Source organism: Neolamprologus multifasciatus, chromosome 4 (assembly GCF_963576455.1).
Source record: "Neolamprologus multifasciatus chromosome 4, fNeoMul1.2, whole genome shotgun sequence".
In the NCBI taxonomy this organism is placed as follows: domain Eukaryota; kingdom Metazoa; phylum Chordata; class Actinopteri; order Cichliformes; family Cichlidae; genus Neolamprologus; species Neolamprologus multifasciatus.
Genome location: NC_140442.1, coordinates 11,443,643 through 11,463,012, shown reverse-complemented (window position 1 = coordinate 11,463,012; position 19,370 = coordinate 11,443,643). Strand labels below are relative to the sequence as shown.

At 41.4% G+C, this 19,370-nt stretch overlaps 2 protein-coding genes across 3 annotated transcripts in view; one reads left to right on the top strand and one right to left on the bottom strand.

Annotated features, from left to right (window-relative positions):
• Positions 1-5,253: 5,253 nt before the first annotated feature.
• Positions 5,254-8,802, top strand: LOC146519870 (retinol dehydrogenase 8). Of its 2 annotated transcripts, none has more exons than XM_085157350.1 (7): positions 5,254-5,371; positions 6,250-6,385; positions 6,479-6,640; positions 6,740-6,919; positions 7,012-7,105; positions 7,269-7,452; positions 7,552-8,802. In XM_085157350.1, the coding sequence occupies exons 2-7, from the start codon at positions 6,289-6,291 to the stop codon at positions 7,759-7,761; spliced, it is 927 nt and encodes a 308-aa protein (XP_085013476.1). In that variant the 5' UTR covers positions 5,254-5,371; positions 6,250-6,288; the 3' UTR covers positions 7,762-8,802. The 2 variants fall into 2 exon arrangements, with proteins under 2 accessions (XP_085013476.1, XP_085013477.1); XM_085157351.1 differs by having other exon boundaries at positions 7,269-7,459; positions 7,559-8,802.
• notch3 (notch receptor 3) overlaps positions 8,624-19,370 on the bottom strand; it is a 28,040-nt gene continuing 17,293 nt past the window's right edge. Inside the window, exons 12-33 of the mRNA XM_085157294.1 lie at positions 19,076-19,186; positions 18,794-18,986; positions 18,462-18,607; positions 18,003-18,236; positions 17,756-17,908; positions 17,400-17,628; positions 17,070-17,271; positions 16,806-16,962; positions 16,527-16,711; positions 16,289-16,421; positions 15,414-15,671; positions 15,191-15,303; positions 14,553-15,082; positions 14,144-14,458; positions 13,914-14,053; positions 13,610-13,829; positions 13,367-13,457; positions 13,058-13,226; positions 12,618-12,922; positions 12,342-12,489; positions 12,140-12,237; positions 8,624-12,035 (exon numbers count right to left, since the gene is read on the bottom strand). Coding sequence (XP_085013420.1) covers positions 10,545-12,035; positions 12,140-12,237; positions 12,342-12,489; positions 12,618-12,922; positions 13,058-13,226; positions 13,367-13,457; positions 13,610-13,829; positions 13,914-14,053; positions 14,144-14,458; positions 14,553-15,082; positions 15,191-15,303; positions 15,414-15,671; positions 16,289-16,421; positions 16,527-16,711; positions 16,806-16,962; positions 17,070-17,271; positions 17,400-17,628; positions 17,756-17,908; positions 18,003-18,236; positions 18,462-18,607; positions 18,794-18,986; positions 19,076-19,186 — 5,621 coding nt within the window. The 3' untranslated portion in view covers positions 8,624-10,544. The remainder of the gene's footprint in view (positions 12,036-12,139; positions 12,238-12,341; positions 12,490-12,617; positions 12,923-13,057; positions 13,227-13,366; positions 13,458-13,609; positions 13,830-13,913; positions 14,054-14,143; positions 14,459-14,552; positions 15,083-15,190; positions 15,304-15,413; positions 15,672-16,288; positions 16,422-16,526; positions 16,712-16,805; positions 16,963-17,069; positions 17,272-17,399; positions 17,629-17,755; positions 17,909-18,002; positions 18,237-18,461; positions 18,608-18,793; positions 18,987-19,075; positions 19,187-19,370) is intronic.

The window sequence follows — 19,370 nt, the reverse complement described above, 5'->3', positions numbered from 1 at the left end:
CTCTTTGTAAAACTGTCCCTTTAAATACTTATAAAGAGCACATTTTCTATTGTTATGCAACAGCTGAATGGTATGTTTCCCCTGCCAGGGCAGAATATCAGAATATAACACAAATGATTAACCTTACAGTGACATTACTTCACGTGACGGTATGTATACATGTATATACTCAGAAAGATATACAATTTTCTCTTTGCCATGACACTGTGTTTTTGTCTGTGGGTGAAAACTTTTTTAAACACAGCCCTTCTACGCAAATACTCATATCCGTACATTGGATATTCTCAGCATTTGCACCTCAAATATACAGTGGGGCAAAAAAGTATTTAGTCAGCCACCGATTGTGCAAGTTCCCCCACTTAAAATGATGACAGAGGTCAGTAATTTGCACCAGAGGTACACTTCAACTGTGAGAGACAGAATGTGAAAAAAAAATCCATGAATTCACATGGTAGGATTTGTAAAGAATTTATTCGTAAATCAGGGTGGAAAATAAGTATTTGGTCAATAACAAAAATACAACTCAATACTTTGTAACATAACCTTTGTTGGCAATAACAGAGGTCAAACGTTTACTATAGGTCTTTACCAGGTTTGCACACACAGTAGCTGGTATTTTGGCCCATTCCTCCATGCAGATCTTCTCAAGAGCAGTGATGTTTTGGGGCTGTCGCCGAGCAACACGGACTTTCAACTCCCGCCACAGATTTTCTATGGGGTTGAGGTCTGGAGACTGGCTAGGCCACTCCAGGACTTTCAAATGCTTCTTACGGAGCCACTCCTTTGTTGCCCGGGCGGTGTGTTTTGGATCATTGTCATGTTGGAAGACCCAGCCTCGTTTCATCTTCAAAGTTCTCACTGATGGAAGGAGGTTTTGGCTCAAAATCTCACGATACTTGGCCCCATTCATTCTGTCCTTAACACGGATCAGTCGTCCTGTCCCCTTGGCAGAAAAACAGCCCCATAGCATGATGTTTCCACCCCCATGCTTCACAGTAGGTATGGTGTTCTTGGGATGCAACTCAGTATTCTTCTTCCTCCAAACACGACGAGTTGAGTTTATACCAAAAAGTTCTACTTTGGTTTCATCTGACCACATGACATTCTCCCAATCCTCTGCTGTATCATCCATGTGCTCTCTGGCAAACTTCAGACGGGCCTGGACATGCACTGGCTTCAGCAGCGGAACACGTCTGGCACTGCGGGATTTGATTCCCTGCCATTGTAGTGTGTTACTTATGGTGACCTTTGTTACTTTGGTCCCAGCTCTCTGCAGGTCATTCACCAGGTCCCCCCGTGTGGTTCTGGGATCTTTGCTCACCGTTCTCATGATCATTTTGACCCCACGGGATGAGATCTTGCGTGGAGCCCCAGATTGAGGGAGATTATCAGTGGTCTTGTATGTCTTCCATTTTCTGATGATTGCTCCCACAGTTGATTTTTTCACACCAAGCTGCTTGCCTATTGTAGATTCACTCTTCCCAGTCTGGTGCAGGTCTACAATTCTTTTCCTGGTGTCCTTCGAAAGCTCTTTGGTCTTGGCCATGGCGGAGTTTGGAGTCTGACTGGTTGAGGCTGTGGACAGGTGTCTTTTATACAGATGATGAGGTCAAACAGGTGCCATTCATACAGGTAACGAGTGGGGGACAGAAAAGCTTCTTACAGAAGACGTTACAGGTCTGTGAGAGCCAGGGATTTTCCCTGTTTGAGGTGACCAAATACTTATTTTCCACCCTGATTTACGAATAAATTCTTTACAAATCCTACCATGTGAATTCATGGATTTTTTTTTTCACATTCTGTCTCTCACAGTTGAAGTGTACCTCTGGTGCAAATTACTGACCTCTGTCATCATTTTAAGTGGGGGAACTTGCACAATCGGTGGCTGACTAAATACTTTTTTGCCCCACTGTACAGGGAGTGCAGAATTATTAGGCAAGTTGTATTTTTGAGGAATAATTTTATTATTGAACAACAACCATGTTCTCAATGAACCCAAAAAACTCATTAATATCAAAGCTGAATGTTTTTGGAAGTAGTTTTTAGTTTGTTTTTAGTTTTAGCTATTTTAGGGGGATATCTGTGTGTGCAGGTGACTATTACTGTGCATAAATATTAGGCAACTTAACAAAAAACAAATATATACCCATTTCAATTATTTATTTTTACCAGTGAAACCAATATAATATCTCCACATTCACAAATATACATTTCTGACATTCAAAAACAAAACAAAAACAAATCAGCGACCAATATAGCCACCTTTCTTTGCAATGACCCTCAAAAGCCTGCCATCCATGGATTCTGTCAGTGTTGTGATCTGTTCACCATCAACATTGCGTGCAGCAGCAACCACAGCCTCCCAAACACTGTTCAGAGAGGTGTACTGTTTTCCCTCCTTGTAAATCTCACATTTGATGATGGACCACAGGTTCTCAATGGGGTTCAGATCAGGTGAACAAGGAGGCCATGTCATTAGTTTTTCTTCTTTTATACCCTTTCTTGCCAGCCACGCTGTGGAGTACTTGGACGCGTGTGATGGAGCATTGTCCTTCATGAAAATCATGTTTTTCTTGAAGGATGCAGACTTCTTCCTGTACCACTGCTTGAAGAAGGTGTCTTCCAGAAACTGGCAGTAGGACTGGGAGTTGAGCTTGACTCCATCCTCAACCCGAAAAGGCCCCACAAGCTCATCTTTGATGATACCAGCCCAAACCAGTACTCCACCTCCACCTTGCTGGCGTCTGAGTCGGACTGGAGCTCTCTGCCCTTTACCAATCCAGCCACGGGCCCATCCATCTGGCCCATCAAGACTCACTCTCATTTCATCAGTCCATAAAACCTTAGAAAAATCAGTCTTGAGATATTTCTTGGCCCAGTCTTGACGTTTCAGCTTGTGTGTCTTGTTCAGTGGTGGTCGTCTTTCAGCCTTTCTTACCTTGGCCAGTCTCTGAGTATTGCACACCTTGTGCTTTTGGGCATTCCAGTGATGTTGCAGCTCTGAAATATGGCCAAACTAGTGGCAAGTGGCATCTTGGCAGCTGCACGCTTGAGTTTTCTCAGTTCATGGGCAGTTATTTTGCGCCTTGGTTTTTCCACACGCTTCTTGCGACCCTGTTGACTATTTTGAATGAAACGCTTGATTGTTCGATGATCACGCTTCAGAAGCTTTGCAATTTTGAGACTGCTGAATCCCTCTGCAAGATATCTCACTATTTTTGACTTTTCTGAGCCTGTCAAGTCCTTCTTTTGACCCATTTTGCCAAAGGAAAGGAAGTTGCCTAATAATTATGCACACCTGATATAGGGTGTTGATGTCATTAGACCACACCCCTTCTCATTACAGAGATGCACATCACCTAATATGCTTAATTGGTAGTAGGCTTTCGAGCCTATACAGCTTGGAGTAAGACAACATGCATGAAGAGGATGATGTGGACAAAATACTCATTTGCCTAATAATTCTGCACTCCCTGTAAACAGACATTAGACGAGATTCAGAAAAACTGCTTCATTGAAAAGAGTGATTTGAAACTAAGGAAAAAACACCAAGTATGCAACTTCATAGATCCTGTAACACTAACACATTATTACTTCACCTTTTTGAGTTAGTTGCTGAACTATTTTCAGTAATGCGCACTGTAACCATTTCATTATAGTGGTAACCTCTGAAGCCTGTTGATGTAACCTCCAGCCCTGACTTCAGGAAAACAAGTGTGACCTATAGTGGTTACAATGACGAACTGCAACAGCATTTTAAATAAGGGTATGAATGTGGTATTTTCCATGGACTACAACAGGAGACCTAGATCTCGTTTTACAGTAAACTTTGTTAACCATCGTTTTTTTAGAACATTTCGTTTTACATTTATATAATTTATTAACATTTTAAGGGCATAAGGCTGCTACAGGAGCAGCAACAACCACAGCGTGGCTGCTGTTTTCAACGGAGCTGTTGTTGGCTAAAAAACTACAACACCCATGTACTGCGTCGGCCTGACTGACCTTAGATAATCACTGGGCTTATGTAGCCGTGTCCCAGTTAGTGATGGGATTTCCGGCTCTTTTTATAGATCCGGCTCTTTCGGCTCGGCTCACTAAAAAGAGCCGGCTCTTTCGGCTCCGAACCGGCTCTTCAGGTTGTTTTGTTGCTTTAATTATTTAATCATTAACAATAATATAAAATTATGCAGAAAAGGAATTACTAATGTAAAAAAAAGTGGTTTTATTTATATATGTTTATATATGGCCCCTAGTGACAAAGCACGTACAAACTCTAAAGCATATACAAACTCCAAAAAAGCACGCACAAACTCCAAAACACATTTCTAGCGTTTACTGAACTTCCAAAACAGAGCTACCCAGATCACTTAAATTATACAATTGAAAGCATGTGTGTATTGTTTGTGTATTTATAGACAAGCACTCATATTTATTCAAATAATTAAAAAAAAAAAGTTCATTTACCTGTTACTACCACACACCAAATCCAGTTGTTGATACTTCCTGGCTTGTGTAGCCACTAAGTAACAAAAGCTCAACACTGCGCCCTGCATCCTGGAGCACTTCTGTTGTCTTTTGTACGTGCTTCTGAGTTTTTACGTGTTTTGGAGTTTTTACGCATTTTAGAGTTTGTACGTGCTTAGGAGTTTGTATGTGTTTTGGAGTTTGTACGTGCTTTGTTTCTAAGGGCCACCATAAGTATACTTTATTTATTTACTCCACATAAAATGTAATAAATAAATCATATAATACAAAAAACAACTATTTACATTTTAAACTTTTAACTATTTAAATTTTCAGCTTTTTCCTTTTAAACAAATTTAACGTGAAACAACACAAAACACTGCAAACCACAACACAATTAAATATAAATTAAAATATTAAAACAAAAAGAAGATGCACATTCTCTGTCATATGGGCCTGCATGATTTCTGAATCCTTTATCATCTGCAACTGAAAATAGTGGATGATTACTATACCTTTCTAATGTGACGTTGTTGTCCCTCGCTCTCTTTCTCTCTGGCTCTGTTCCTGTGCTACTGCAAGTGTAACTAACGCCCCTCCCCCCCTCTGCCCAGCGCAAAGTACAGGCCGCGCATGCGGAGTTTAGCGGAAAAAAGGGCGAGAGAGAGGGTGAGAGAAAGAAAAAAAAACAACCTCACGGCTCCCAATAAGGAGCCGGCTCGCGTCGTTCACTTCAAAGAGTCGGCTCTAAGAGCCATTTCGTTCGCGAACGACCCATCACTAGTCCCAGTCTTGTCTCTGCTCTCCGAATGCTGCGCTACGAAGTTGAGCGAGCTACTAGTTTATTACTGTCTCTTTATTTCCCATATCCATTGTTGTGAAGAAAGCGCTGTTCGCTCCACAGGTTGGTATATTACAATATCAACTACAAACAAAAATACATGCCTCTAGGGTTCGACTTGAATGTGGTTAACTCGTCCTGTAGGAATTTACAGTGTCTGCTGCAGGCTATTCATTCTGCAGTGATAGTTTATGTTGACTCACTACAAATTGTATACCAAGTACTTTGCTTTACCACAGTTTACTTTATTAATTAACATTGAAATGTTATAGTGTAATTATACTTAACTGTGTTACGGAAAAAATATTGTTTTTTTATTTCAATAAATTTGTCTTGGGATGCCGTGAGACTTGATATATAACCACAAAGCAATACTATCTTTAACAAAAAAAACCCTAAAACCGCTTCTTTAAAATAACTCTTTATAATATGTCCTTATGTGAATATCTGTTGGTTACATTCTGAATAAAAAGGTGTTGGGCTTTGGTAAGGCAGCCAAACATTCCAGCACACATTAAGCAGATTAGGGCCAATGCAATCTTTTAACAAATAACAAAGGCACTCTAGTCTTAATATCACTTCACATGGACACAGATAGCCTCTCACAAGAAGTGACCTATTGTTAAATATTTTTTAAGTTAATCAGTAAATTGCCAAGCAGTGCATGATGTGTGTGATCAGTTTTTGCTGTTTTATATATATATATATATATATATATATATATATATATATATATATATATATATATATATATATATATGCATATTAAAAAGTATTTAACAGTAACATTTCTTCTTTTTATCCAATTCATGGTAAAAAAAAAATCTCCAACTGAGCTAGATGTATATGCCAATAGAGTAATTACTACAAAGACTTTACATTGGCTGAAGAATATTCCTTTAATAATATTTCTCTTTTCTCAACATTGCTTGACTAACCAGTCAAGACCACCTGAACCTTTAGGTCAAAGATCAACGAGCATGGCGACCCGGAGGGTGCTGGTGACTGGGTGTTCTTCTGGCATTGGCTTGGCTGTGGCTGCACGGCTGGCCAAAGATGAACTGAGGCGGTTTAAAGGTCAGCTGATCAGTCTTTGCTTATAGTACAGGTAGGTGGTAGAAGTAACCATCATTGCTGACAGTCAGTGTGTTCCCTCTCTATCTGAGGCAGTGGTTGCCACCATGAGAGATCTTGGGAAACGGGGACCCTTGGAGAAAGCAGCAGGCGATTCCTTAAACAAAACCCTCGAAATCAAAGAGTTGGATGCCTGCTGTGAAACTTCCATCAAAGAATGTATTAACAGCCTGCCGAACAGACGGGTGGATGTTCTTGGTCTGTTTTTCCTCCATCTTGTAGATAAGCTTTAATTTAATTCAACATTTCTTTTTACAAGTATACAGTTTGAAAGCATAGTGTATTCTGTTGTTACAGTAAACAATGCTGGTGTTGGCATGATTGGGCCGCTGGAGTGCCAGAGTATCGATGCAATGAAGGAGCTGTTTGACACAAATTTCTTTGGCCTGGTGCGTCTGGTGAAAGAGGTGTTGCCTGACATGAAGCAGCGACAGAGTGGCCACATTGTGGTGATGAGCAGTGTCATGGGACTACAGGGTGTGTTTGTTTGTGCTGATAAAAAACTTCAGAACATGCATACAATGTAGAAAAAACTAAAAGCTAACATCTTTCATAATATTTCCAACCAGGACTTCTGTTCAACGATGTCTACTCTGCATCCAAATTTGCTGTGGAAGGATTTTGTGAAAGTCTGGCAGTGCAAGCAATGAAGTTTAACATCAAGTGATTACATGTCCTGAAACATACTACAGCATTAAAAATGCAGCCAGCCCACAACTAAAACTTGAGTTATCAGTAAGCCCACATTGGCAAAATATTAAAAACTTAATGAGTGTAAAGGGACAGTGGTCTTAATGTTATGTTTTTTTTATATCCTTGTTCGAAGGACAACTCTAGTAGAACCTGGCCCTGTGGTGACGGAGTTTGAAAGGAAAATGTACGAAAGTGCTGAGAAGATGGATCTATCACGGACGGATGAAGAGACTGCTAGGATATTCAGGGAACTTTACCTCCCATACTCTAAAGAAATCTTTACTTCTTTAAGTCAGACACCAGAGGAAGTGGCTGAGGCAAGTGGTTAAAATTGTGTTTTTAAAGGTACGGTAAAATAACATGTTTTTTAGTGAAAACTTATGAATGTTTTAATTTTTTTTGCTTTTATTTTTCAGCAAACAGTTAACGTGATCACGGCCAAGGACCCTCCTCTGCGTCACCAGACCAACAAAGTGTACATGCCCATGACTGCCCTGAAGCATGCAGATCCAACTGGCCGACTGCCTCTGCACACGTTCTACAAGATGATCTTTAAACATGACCGCGTGTTTAGTACTACACTGGGGCTTCTGCGCCTTCTGCAGAGGAGGGCAGGAAAGAAATGATTCTGTGAATATGAGGATTCTATTGTTGCACGGATTAGAAGTATTATTCACGTGAAGATAATTCTCAAGAGCGATAGCTATGACTTTATTATATTATATTTTATTATATTATACTATATTATTTTATTTAAAACACCCAACTGTAAGGTGATATATAGTTTCTTTCTGAGCAAAAGTGTTTATCATTTTATCAGTACAGTAGTAACTGAAAAAGTTGTGTTTATTACTAATTTGTGTAATATTTATGTACTTAACTGTCTACTAAGATTTCTGTCATACTCTTAATTTTAGATAAAACAAGAACTACTTCACTGTAATGATGCTAACAAAATCTAAAGGCAAAACTATTAAAACGATGTACTTGATTATATAAATTATATGCCTTTGATTGAACCTTTTTGCAGATAGAATACAAGAGTTGAGTGGATCTCAAAATAAATGTTGTGAATGCAAATAATAAAAGAGCAAGGATTTAACATTTGAAATTAATGTTTGGGTCTCACCTCCACTGCGATAAGTTCCTGAGAATAGTCCTAATTGTATGTTGAGCAATCCTAGAGGTAAAGTTAGACAACTGATAGACATTATCAGCTGGCCACTTACATACACTGTATAACAGTATTATCATATATATGTTATTTGATAGGCATCAACCAGAATTTTTTTCTTTTTAAAAGAACATAATGTGGAAAATATGTTTGGGATAATTTAGTAACAGTGCCATCACATAGTTTGTCTAGCATAGCAACTCGAACAGGAGGTATCCAAAACTTTAATGTAAAAAGAGTGGACATTTGTCCATTAACATTAAATTTATGTTAACTGTTAACTAACGTGTAAAAAAATCAGTCACAGCCTCAGCTTGAAATAATGCTAAATGAAGTACATTTTATTTTTGTCCTTTTAGTACACAACAATCATTTTAGAAACAATATTTCTCAAGCAATGATCTACCCAGAACAAACATATTTACAAACAGAACTTGAGAGATTGAAATGTACAAAACACTTAGTGCGGCCTGGTAGAGAAATTGTAAAACAAGTTATATATAAAAATAAACAAATAAACAGCCAAAAAACTGTTTTCATTGTAAGTAAGATGTGAACTGGACTGTGAACATGTTTCTCAGGTCTGGCAGAACAGTAGCTGATTCTATAATGAACAGAATAAACAATAAATGAAAGATATAATAAGTCTATGACACACTAAAGTGGTGGCCAACTTATTTCTGTTCATGTTGTCACAAAATAAACATGCGAAACTTACTTTTGTAAAATTCTACTATTATTATCTGACTTTATGTTGAAATGCCCACAAAATGTTAAGGATGTCACAATGAAATAAAAGGCTTGGTCAACTCTCGGTTAGCTAAATGACAGTGTCATCTCAGAATTTAGCAAAAAAGTTATAGGGAACAACACTACATGGTAGTGTTTTTTTCCTTGGGTCTATTTTAACATTCATCTTAAGATGCAACCACATAGCCCCTGGACTGATACTACTGTAGATGCAGGGGCACTATCCCACTGCATGCCATAAAACACCTCCCTGAGGAGTGACAGGGCATAAGCAGTTACAACCCAGTAGCCACGCCTTCATGCTGACCACTACGTCACCATAGACAAGGCGAGAGTGCCACTGAGATCTTAACTGCTGCAAATAGTCCATTTAGTCTGATCAGGGACATCACAAGCTTAACAAATTCTGCTAGTCTGTGTTCTGTTCTGTGCTGGATCCCACTGAGTGGTGCAGAATCCAGACTCAATAAGACCAGCAACACGGAGGAATGTTTTGCAGGGAAGACTAAAAAAAATAGCAGCTGATACAAGCAAAGCTTAGCATATCTGAAATGGTGTTTAAAAAAATATACAGAATATAAAGCAAAGTAAAACATAACGGCAGTGAGTGGCTGATTTTATAGGCAAAACAGTTCTGTTTGAAACATATTTCTTTTAAAGTGAATATAAACATGCCTTAAAACTGAAGCTATCAAGGTTGGCAGTACATACACTTCAGTGTCAGTAAGAAGCTACAAATGGAAGCATTAACTAAAACTTTACTCTGCTGACCTCATTTTGAAAGGTGATAAAGAAAATTACCATGGATTAAATGCCACCCATATATTATAAATATCCATTTTAATAATTTTGTACCGGACCCACACTTGCCCTATTGGGCTGGTCGTTTGAAGTGCTTTAGAGACACTTATCTACATTCTTGTTCATAATACTAATATGGAAAACCACAAATCAGCTGAAGATATCACAATTGCAGGGCAATTCTTGAAATGTTTTTGTTTTTTGTTTTTCATTTCAATCTGTTTTTAATCTTGGGGTGACACTTTATATGAGTAGCTAGGACAGAGAAAAAGAACTAAAAAGTAGTTTAGATAAGACAATAAATAAAAATAAATGAATTCCCTTCAGCATTTCACTTTTCCTCTTATCTACTTTTAAATGTTTGTTAGTTTTTAGGAATGTCCCAAGTCTTTGAAATGAAAGACTTGGTTTTCTTCATATACTTTTTTTTATAATAAAAAACAAGTCCATCTGTGACAGAATTACTTCATTAAATTGTCTGCTGTTTTTTCAGACAACACACATATCCCTTTACTTTTTTTCTCTGCAAAATCGACCAGCAGACAATCCTCGTGATAAGCAGTCAATCCAAATCCAATGAAAATCTTGGAAACAGGCTGACACATAAAAACACAGACAGACCCAAGAGCCAGTTCTCAAATTCTTTCACCCTTGGTCCATTTTCAAGCAGAGGCTATATGATCTTCATGCAAAAACTTGCATCTTGCCATTGGCCTCTGGAATTTGAGTAATTTGGGTCTGGGCAGGGACAGCAACTGCTGGGCTGGGTGTGGAATCCGACCAATCGGAGACGCAGTGAGGAGAAGGACTGGACCAGTGCTCAGGAGACTCTGGAGACGGTGTCAGGTAAGGGTGCTCACTGGGCAAATGAGGGTAATGCTTGGGTGTGGCATCCATTGTGGATGAATAGCTGTGCTGGGAGGGAGGGGTAGGGTAATCCTCCTTTCCTGCCATGCTACCACTAGGCTGGGAGGGGAGCGCCTGAGCTGGCTGAGCTGCTGATGTGGCTGCCTGGGGGACCTGAGCAGGAGGCTGTGGCTGGGAGGACTGCTGAGGCATCTGCTGCTGCTGGAAGAAGGCTGGTGGGGCCTGTGATGTCTGGGGTGTTGGTGGGGCGGAAGCCATGCTTTGCTGGTTGGTAATGTTGTGATTCATGAGCTGTTGCTGTGGTTGCTGCTGTTGCTGCTGCTGCTGCTCAGCAATCAAAGGCAGCTTTACAGGGCTTATAGTGGGTGTGGAGGTAACAGGTGTTGGCTGCAGCATGGGATTACGGTAGATCTGCTGTTGGTGCATCAGCATGCCCTGTTGCTGCATGGCTGGACTCTGGGGGTGCATGCCTGCCTGGCTGCTCTGCACAATATTCACTACCTGTTGACCACATTGGGATGAAGGGGGCATGCGATTGTGCCAATCAAAGGGCACGCTGACAGGACTGACCATGCCCATATTTAGCCCCATCTGGCTTGAATTCAGCACATAGCCATGGTTGATATCTGACGTCATAGAGACGCGTCCCTGCAAGGACATTCCTCCACTTCCTAGATCATTGAGTTGGGCTAGAGACACTGCAAAGGGGCCACCTCCCTCTAACATGCTGCCATGTACCATTGGGGTGTTTGGCACAGACACTGATGGGTGGAAAAGCCCTGGTGACTGCATGGCGACTGGAGACGTGGGGTTGGTGATGTAGCCAGCATTGCTAGCTCCCCCATGAGGTGAGTCCAGCGAGTCAACTGGGGACAGAGTAACTGAGCTCTCCAGTAAGGCACTCTGCATGTCCAGGGTTAGCTTCTTATTGCGGGCCTTCACTGACTCCTTCAGGCTAGCGGCATGCTGGCCTCCCAGGCTAGAACCTTTGGCCCCAGGCCGACGGTTTTTCTTACCCTGTGGGGTGTTTTTCAGATTAGGTAGAAAAGCGCTGGGAGGGCACATAAGAGGAGACAAGGTGTGTCCCCCAGTGAGGTGGTGACCTGCTCCGCCATGGCCCTGGGGGCTCCTCACCGTGTTATATTCATCAAGAAGCTGTACAATGTCATGATGCATACGCTCTTGAGCAATGTCTCTTGGCAGCCTGTCCATATGGTCTGTGATTTCTCTGTTTGCAAAGTGAGCCAGCAACACCTTCACAGCCTGACAGCTGCCCTCACGGGCTGCAAGAAACAGTGGGGTTTCCTCCTGAAAAAAAAAAAAAAAAAATAACAGAGATTGTTAGATACAAACACGTATAAAGGTGCAGTTGTGAAAATGTGTCTTAAAAACAATATAGAAGAATGACATACCTTAAGATCTTGCATATCTTTGTTTGCACCATTCTTGAGCAAGGCAATAGTGGCATCCACATTATTGACGGCAGCAGCCCAGTGCAAGGCAGATTTACCTGAGACACAACAAACAATTCAAATCAAGAGAAATGATTTCAGTATAATGAATGAATTAGGAATGCATGCATTAGGACATGTGTGACAAATGGCACATACTTACCCAACTCATCAACTGCATTAACATCTGCATGGCACGTGATGAGCTCCTCTACCATGCCCTCTACTGCCAGCCGTGCAGCCAAGATTAGTGCTGTTGATCCGTCGTACATACGTGAGTCAAGATCCGTGGCTCGGTTTCTGATCAGAATCTAGAAGTGTGTGACAGATTAAATTTTAAATTTTAATTTATAAACAATTTAAATGTGCAAGAAATGTGCTACAGTATTCCAATCACATTCCAATGTAGCATATCAAATAACCAGTATGTGTTGATTACCTGGAAGACACCCTGTGCATCTGCAGCTACAGCAGCATGTAGTGGGGTGCGTCCCGTGTTGTCCTGAGCATTGGCATCTGCTCCAGCATCCAGCAGCCTCTTGGCAGCATCAGCACGTGCGTAGCGAGCAGCCAGGTGAAGGGCTGTCTCACCAGTGCGGTCTGTTTGGGCTGCAAGGGATGCACCCTGGTAGATTAGGTCAGAGATGATGTTGGCAGAACACTCTTCATTCTCCTCTTCGTCTGCTACCTCAGACTCTAAGCCACCTCCACAGAATGATGCCAGCATCAGAGGTGTAAAACCATCTGTTAGGAGATGAAAACAGGCGTGCATGAGTTTATGTCTATTTGGTTGCTGAATTATACTGTAAGAGGAAAGTATAAAAGGTATTTGCAAATGACAGTTTCAATTTGAAAACTTTACTTGATATCACTACCAACCTGGGCCTCGGACATTAACATCCATGCAGTCACTTTCAAATTCTCCTTGGGGTGGAGTGAGGGGCATGGTGGGAGGCACACGGATATCTGCAGCTGCAAGGTGATGCTGTGTCCACTGTCTGCAGTCCACTGTATCTTCAGCATCTGAAAGCATACTTGGCTCCTCAACCTGAAATTACAGGAAAAGATAAAAAAAAAGAGACAGAAAACATTTTAAATGCAAGTGGCTTAAAAACAGACACACACAGACACACATACACACTCTTGTGCTTCTGTTTATGTAAACTGCAAAACACTTGCAAAACTGACCTTGAGCCTTTTTGGTTCTGGGCAGTCTGTATCTATCCACTGGTCACTATGATCTCCAAGGAGAGATTCTTCCACAGTTTTTGGCATGTGCCTGTTGGCAGATGAATAACAATGTAAATCCAAGAGGGGTAAATATTTAATTAAAAAATGAAAGCACTTCAATTCAATTCAATTACATTCAATTTTTATTATATACTCCCAAAATACAACAATACTTGCCTCAAGGCACTTATCATAACTTACTTCATTCCCAGAGCATCCTGGCCCACAGGTTCTCTGCGGTTTTTGTTGCTGCTGGGCTCCTTCTTGAGGAAGAAGCCTTCAGGGAACCACAGGGTGCTGTGCTCTCTTTTTCTGCGAGCAATCAGCATACCTATGATAAGGATGACTAAAAGAAAAACAGAAGCTATCCCCACCACCATCAGATAGAAGGGGGGTTGAATGGGGCTATTGATTTTTACACCTGTGGGGAGAAGGAAAGACATAATTACACATTTGCAACTTATTAGTTGTAGTTTATTTGTGCATAATAAGTATCCCTACTCACCACGGACTTCTTTGAGGGGGTAGGGGAACTGGAGCCCTTCTACTGCTGACAGAGCTCCAAGGTACTCTGCAGCACTGTCAGCTGTAAAGAAGCAGTCCTCCGTGCATAAGCGGTTGTCTATTTCTACATAGACTATTGAGCTACAGAAACAGCAGAGAAGCAAGAGTTTAGTGTAATGTACAATCTACAGGAAAGGCTTAGGCTTTTATTTTAGTGTATGCATGACTGACCCAATGACTTCCAGCTCCCGCTTCATGCGTGCACTTTCGCGGGTGTAGGGTTGGATCATAGCTTTTCCATTGCTGTCTAGCCTGAAACGGACTGAAGTGCGTAGGATAGCACTTAATTTCTGCAGAAAAACTGTCCCGGTGCGAAGAAGCTCCTCTGGAGGCATTAGAACAACCAAAACCAAGACGTTCTCAGCAAGTTTTTCTGCAATTTTCGTTGCACAGTCCAGGCCGTCCCAACCACACTCTTCTGTGTTGCAGCCCTGGTCACATTTTCCATCAGCATAGTGGTCGATGCAATAGGCTTCATATATTGGACTGGAGATGATATAAACAGAAGATTAAGGACGTTAAATTTTCTCAGTTCTGTAAATACTGGCAAGTATCCTTTAAACTGAAAATTTTAACTCACTTGCAAACGTTCTCCTTAGTTTTGCAGCCAAAGTTGTCATACAGACAGTCAGCGTTGTTACAGGACTCGTCACACTGGCTATTGTTGAAGACACGCCAGCAGTGTGGGTCTCCACATTTATCCCAGGGCTTCATCGCTAGAGAGCAGTCACCGCCGTCCCAGTGACAAGGTAATGAATTACATTGTTTGTCACAAAAACCATCTGTAGCTTTGGCAGCACAGTCTGCCAGAGGGCATGAGGGGACTGGAGGGTCAGTGGTTCTGCTGCGCTGCTCACATCGTTTGCCCTTCCATCCACTGATACACTGACAGTTGAAATATGGGAAGCTGGTCTCTTCAGTGCATAGTCCTCCATTGCGGCAGGGCATGGCTGAGCACCCATCATTGCTGCGATCCTGACACTGGGGTCCACCATAACCTGGTAGACATGTGCAACGAGCCCCTCTTAGGGTATGTGAACATCTACCTCCGTTGTAGCAGGATAGCTCCCGACAGGACATGCTTCTTTCACAATTAGGCCCTGCATAACCCTAAGAGAGACATAATTTTTGGAGGTTGATATATGAACCTTTAAATCAAGAATGCTGTGATTTAAAAACTAGGAGGCCAAATTACAAGCTTTTCATATTTACACTTACAAGTTGGCATGTGCAGGTGTATCCCTGAGAAGAGCTGCTAGTTATTGAACAGACTCCTCCATTCTGACAAGGCTGAGACTCACACACACTGAACCTGCTCTGACACCTCCGACCTAAAAAACAAGGTATAGTTAGTAAAGTTCTGCATTTGGTCAACAACAACAACAACAAAAAAGCACGATGAACGTTCATGGAGAATGGGAATTGTTCGTAGGTGTCTAACCTGTGAAGCCGGGCTTGCAGACACATTGGTAGTCATTGGGCAACTGTATGCAATCAAGACTGTTGGAAGGGATGCAGGGCTGAGAGAGACACTCATTTATGTCTCCTTCACATCTTTCTCCTGTGAAACCAGGGGGACAGTTGCAGCGATATCCACCTACTCTGTCCACACAGGTGCCATTGTTTAGGCACTTAGGAGGAGCATTGCGTAGCCTCGGGTGTGGAGCACAGTCATCTTCGTTGATCTCACAGAGAACACCTTTAAAAGGACAGGGTAATTATAAACTCTTCCTATACATGAGATATTTATTTTGTTGTCATGTACGGTTATGTAAGTGTATTGTCGTGGAAGTTTTTTAAATAAACTGCAAACACCGGTGAGCATTATTTGAAGTGGGTTTAATAACATATTGCAATATGGAGAAACACGTTCCAGTCAAACACCTAAGCAGATGGCCGTGGTTCGCTCATGTCTTATATGACTTGACCAAACTCACAGACAAAGAAAATTCCTCCACACATCATGTGAGTCTATACCTTCAGCTCATCCTTGAAAACCTTCCTCCTAACATGGAAACTACGACTTTGCTATGTACTCAGCTGCTACCTAAAGATTTACATCCCAAATCTGCTTCCCAAGATAAGGAGAATTACAACCCTTTAACATGCAGCGCCTGGATGCCTTCTACTCTACAATAGGCCCTCTGTGAAGGTGCAATAAACATGAGGCCCACTTGTGATAACATTCTACATGCATACAACTAAGTGAGAAAGTGATATTGCTATTACCAAAGTGATCCATACATAAGAAAATAAATCTGCCACCAAAGTGTTCACTAGTAAGCATAGGGTTTTCTTTTATATGTGCTTACATACCCAGGGTGCCAGGGGGACAGGAGCAGATATAGTGTCCCACCAAATCAATGCAAGTGCCTCCATTCTGGCAGGGATGAGACTGGCACTCGTTGATTTCTATCTCGCAGTCCTTTCCGGTATAACCTGGCATACACTGTAATGACACACCAATTAATTTTTGAAAGCAAAAAAGAAACCCAGACTGTTTTGAAATCTGACAATTAAAAGGAAAAGAACATGTTAAAACAAAGCAACTTACATCACACTGGTATCCTCCCACATATCCCCTGCAGGTGGCGCCATTGCGACAAGGTTTGTCTTCACAATGATCCACTTGATTTTCGCAATAGCTTCCAGTGTAGTCATTAGGACATTTGCAATAGTGAGTATTCCCGGTATTAACACAGTGACCACCATGGTGGCATAGTTCATCCGTCTGGAGCCCTAATAACATAGATTTGTGAGCAAAGTTTACATCAGTAACTTAGTCACAAACGCAGACAGAGGTTACATCAAATTGTACCCAACATTAAAATACCTCTTTGGCGGGCAGCTGCTTCACAGGAGACTCTAGGGATGTCACAGTAACGGCCAGACCAGCCATCAGTACATTCACAGATGAATGAGGCATCCTTTTGACGGCAGCGTCCTCCATTATGACATGGAGATGCGCGCCTGCACCAATCAACTGGCGTCTATGTAAGGAAGAGAGCGACTGAATTTAGAATTTATTTGTTTTATTTGTGTATGACAATTAAAGTCCTAAACGTGAAATTTCAGGGGTGCATTTAAATATTTGTACCTGACAACGGTTGCCAGTATAGCCCTTGGGGCAAGAGCAACGGAATGACTCCAGGGCATCCTGACAAATGCCTCCATTGAGGCAGGGCTGGGAGTCACACTCATTGACTTCATACTGGCAGTGGGACCCGGTGAAGCCAGAGCGACAAGTACAGGAATATCCATTGATTTTATCTGTGCATGTCCCCCCATTGAAGCAAGAGCTGTGGACATGTGTGAAAATGTAAGCTTATACTTCATTTTACCTAAAAATTAATTTTATATTCACTTTATGTTGTATTGTAAAGCTAGATTGTGTTTTTGAGTACATGATATAGCTCCAGATACACACCTTTCAGTACAATCAGGGATGTTTGTTTCGCAGTGGATGCCAGTAAACCCAGGTATACAGGTACAGGTGTAGGAGTTAACATAATCTGTGCAAGTGCCTCCATTTTTGCAAGGGGAACTGTGGCATTCATTGATCTCTACAGAACAATGAGACCCTGTAAAGCCTGGCAGACAGCTACAGTGGAAGAAGTCCACACCATCTGTACAGGAACCTCCACTTAGGCAGGGATCTAAAAGCAAAAGAGAAGAAAACAGCTTTGGGCAAATACAGTAACTGCACATGAATTTGGCATTTTATTTATTAGTAACGGTCATTTAATAATTATATGATAACTGTAAGTGTAAACAGCAACTCACTAGGTGAACAGTCATTGATGTCTGTTTCACAGGTTAGCCCAGTATATCCTGCTCTGCAAGAGCACACAAACCCTCCAAGCGTGTTAGCGCAAGTCCCACGGTTTTTGCAGGGGTTTGAGATACATTCATTCACATCTCTGTTACACAACTGACCTGTAAAGGAAGAGTTTCACAAGATATAGCTGTAAGCTTCCAATTAGACTATCTATGCTAAGCACTGAGATGACTGAATACAAAATTTGCGAACCTTGCCACCCTGGTGGGCATTTGCATTGATAACCCATGTAATCTGGTGTGTGGATGCAGGCAGCATGATTGGCACAGGGATTAGGAGAGCAAGGAGTAAGGACTTCAGCACAAGTGGGTCCACTGTAAGGAAGCTCACACAGGCAAGTGAAACTTGCCACGCCATCTACACAAGTGCCCTTGTTCAGACAGGGACTGGACTCACATTCATTGATGTTCACCTGGCAGAGGTTACCTGTCAAAGGAAAAAGGAGACGAATATATGTATGGATTAGCGTATTTTTATGTACCACTAGGGGGAGGTAGACAATTGCCATAGCCTAAGATGAAAATTCATGGAGGACATCAGATATGTTTAGCTATTTCTTCACTGCTGCATGTGCTATACATGTGTACTCTGCTCTTTCTACTGAACATTTCAAGGTTGATAGTGTGTTTGGCTACTTTGATGCCCTCTCACCTCTGAAGCCTTGGCGACACTTGCAGGTGAAACCATTGAGTTGATCAATGCATGTGCCAGCATTCTGGCAGGGACTTGGAAGACAGTCATTCCTGTCCAGGTCACAGTTCTTTCCCACCCATCCCGGCTCACAGTCACAGCGGTAACTGGAAATACCAGAGAATAGTTAATAAGCCAAAAACGTTCAGTTTGTAAGAATGAAATAACATTGACCTGATGTATAAGTTATAGGATTAACCACAGTCTTGGATGGAGCCCATTTCAAGATTATGTTTCCTATGTGCCCATCTGAATCACTTTAAAGTCTAAAAAAAGCTGTTAAATGTATATACCCATTAATGTCGTCCCTGCACGAGCCATGGACGCATGGGCCGCTGCCACACTCATCCACCTGAGAGTAGCAGTAAGGAGGCTTAAAGCCATCAGGACACAGGCAGTGAAATCCATTCTCTTCATCTATACATTTTCCTCCATTCCTGCAGGGGCTAGATGCACACTCATCTATTTCCACATTACATTTGGGACCTGCAAGAGAAATGTTATACATAATTAGAGTTCTTTGTCAACATTTTCAGTGAGGATTTATTCACTCTGTTATTTTCACAAGACCTTACCAGTGAAGCCAGGTTTGCAAACACAGTCATAGCGATTAATGCCATCTTTGCAGATGCCATAGTCACATGGGTTGCTGGCACAGTCATCAAAGTTTATCTCGCAATTTGTACCTGGGTGCAAAAAGAACTTTTATATTAAGACTGTAGACTTTTTAACAATTTTAACAATGCAGAAAATCTTTCATTACATTTCAGAACAAAATTCTATATACATTCTTTATGATAAAGTATAATAAAGAGTCTAATTCTATAGCATTTTATATATTGTCACAGCATTATTGTTATGTTGAAGAGC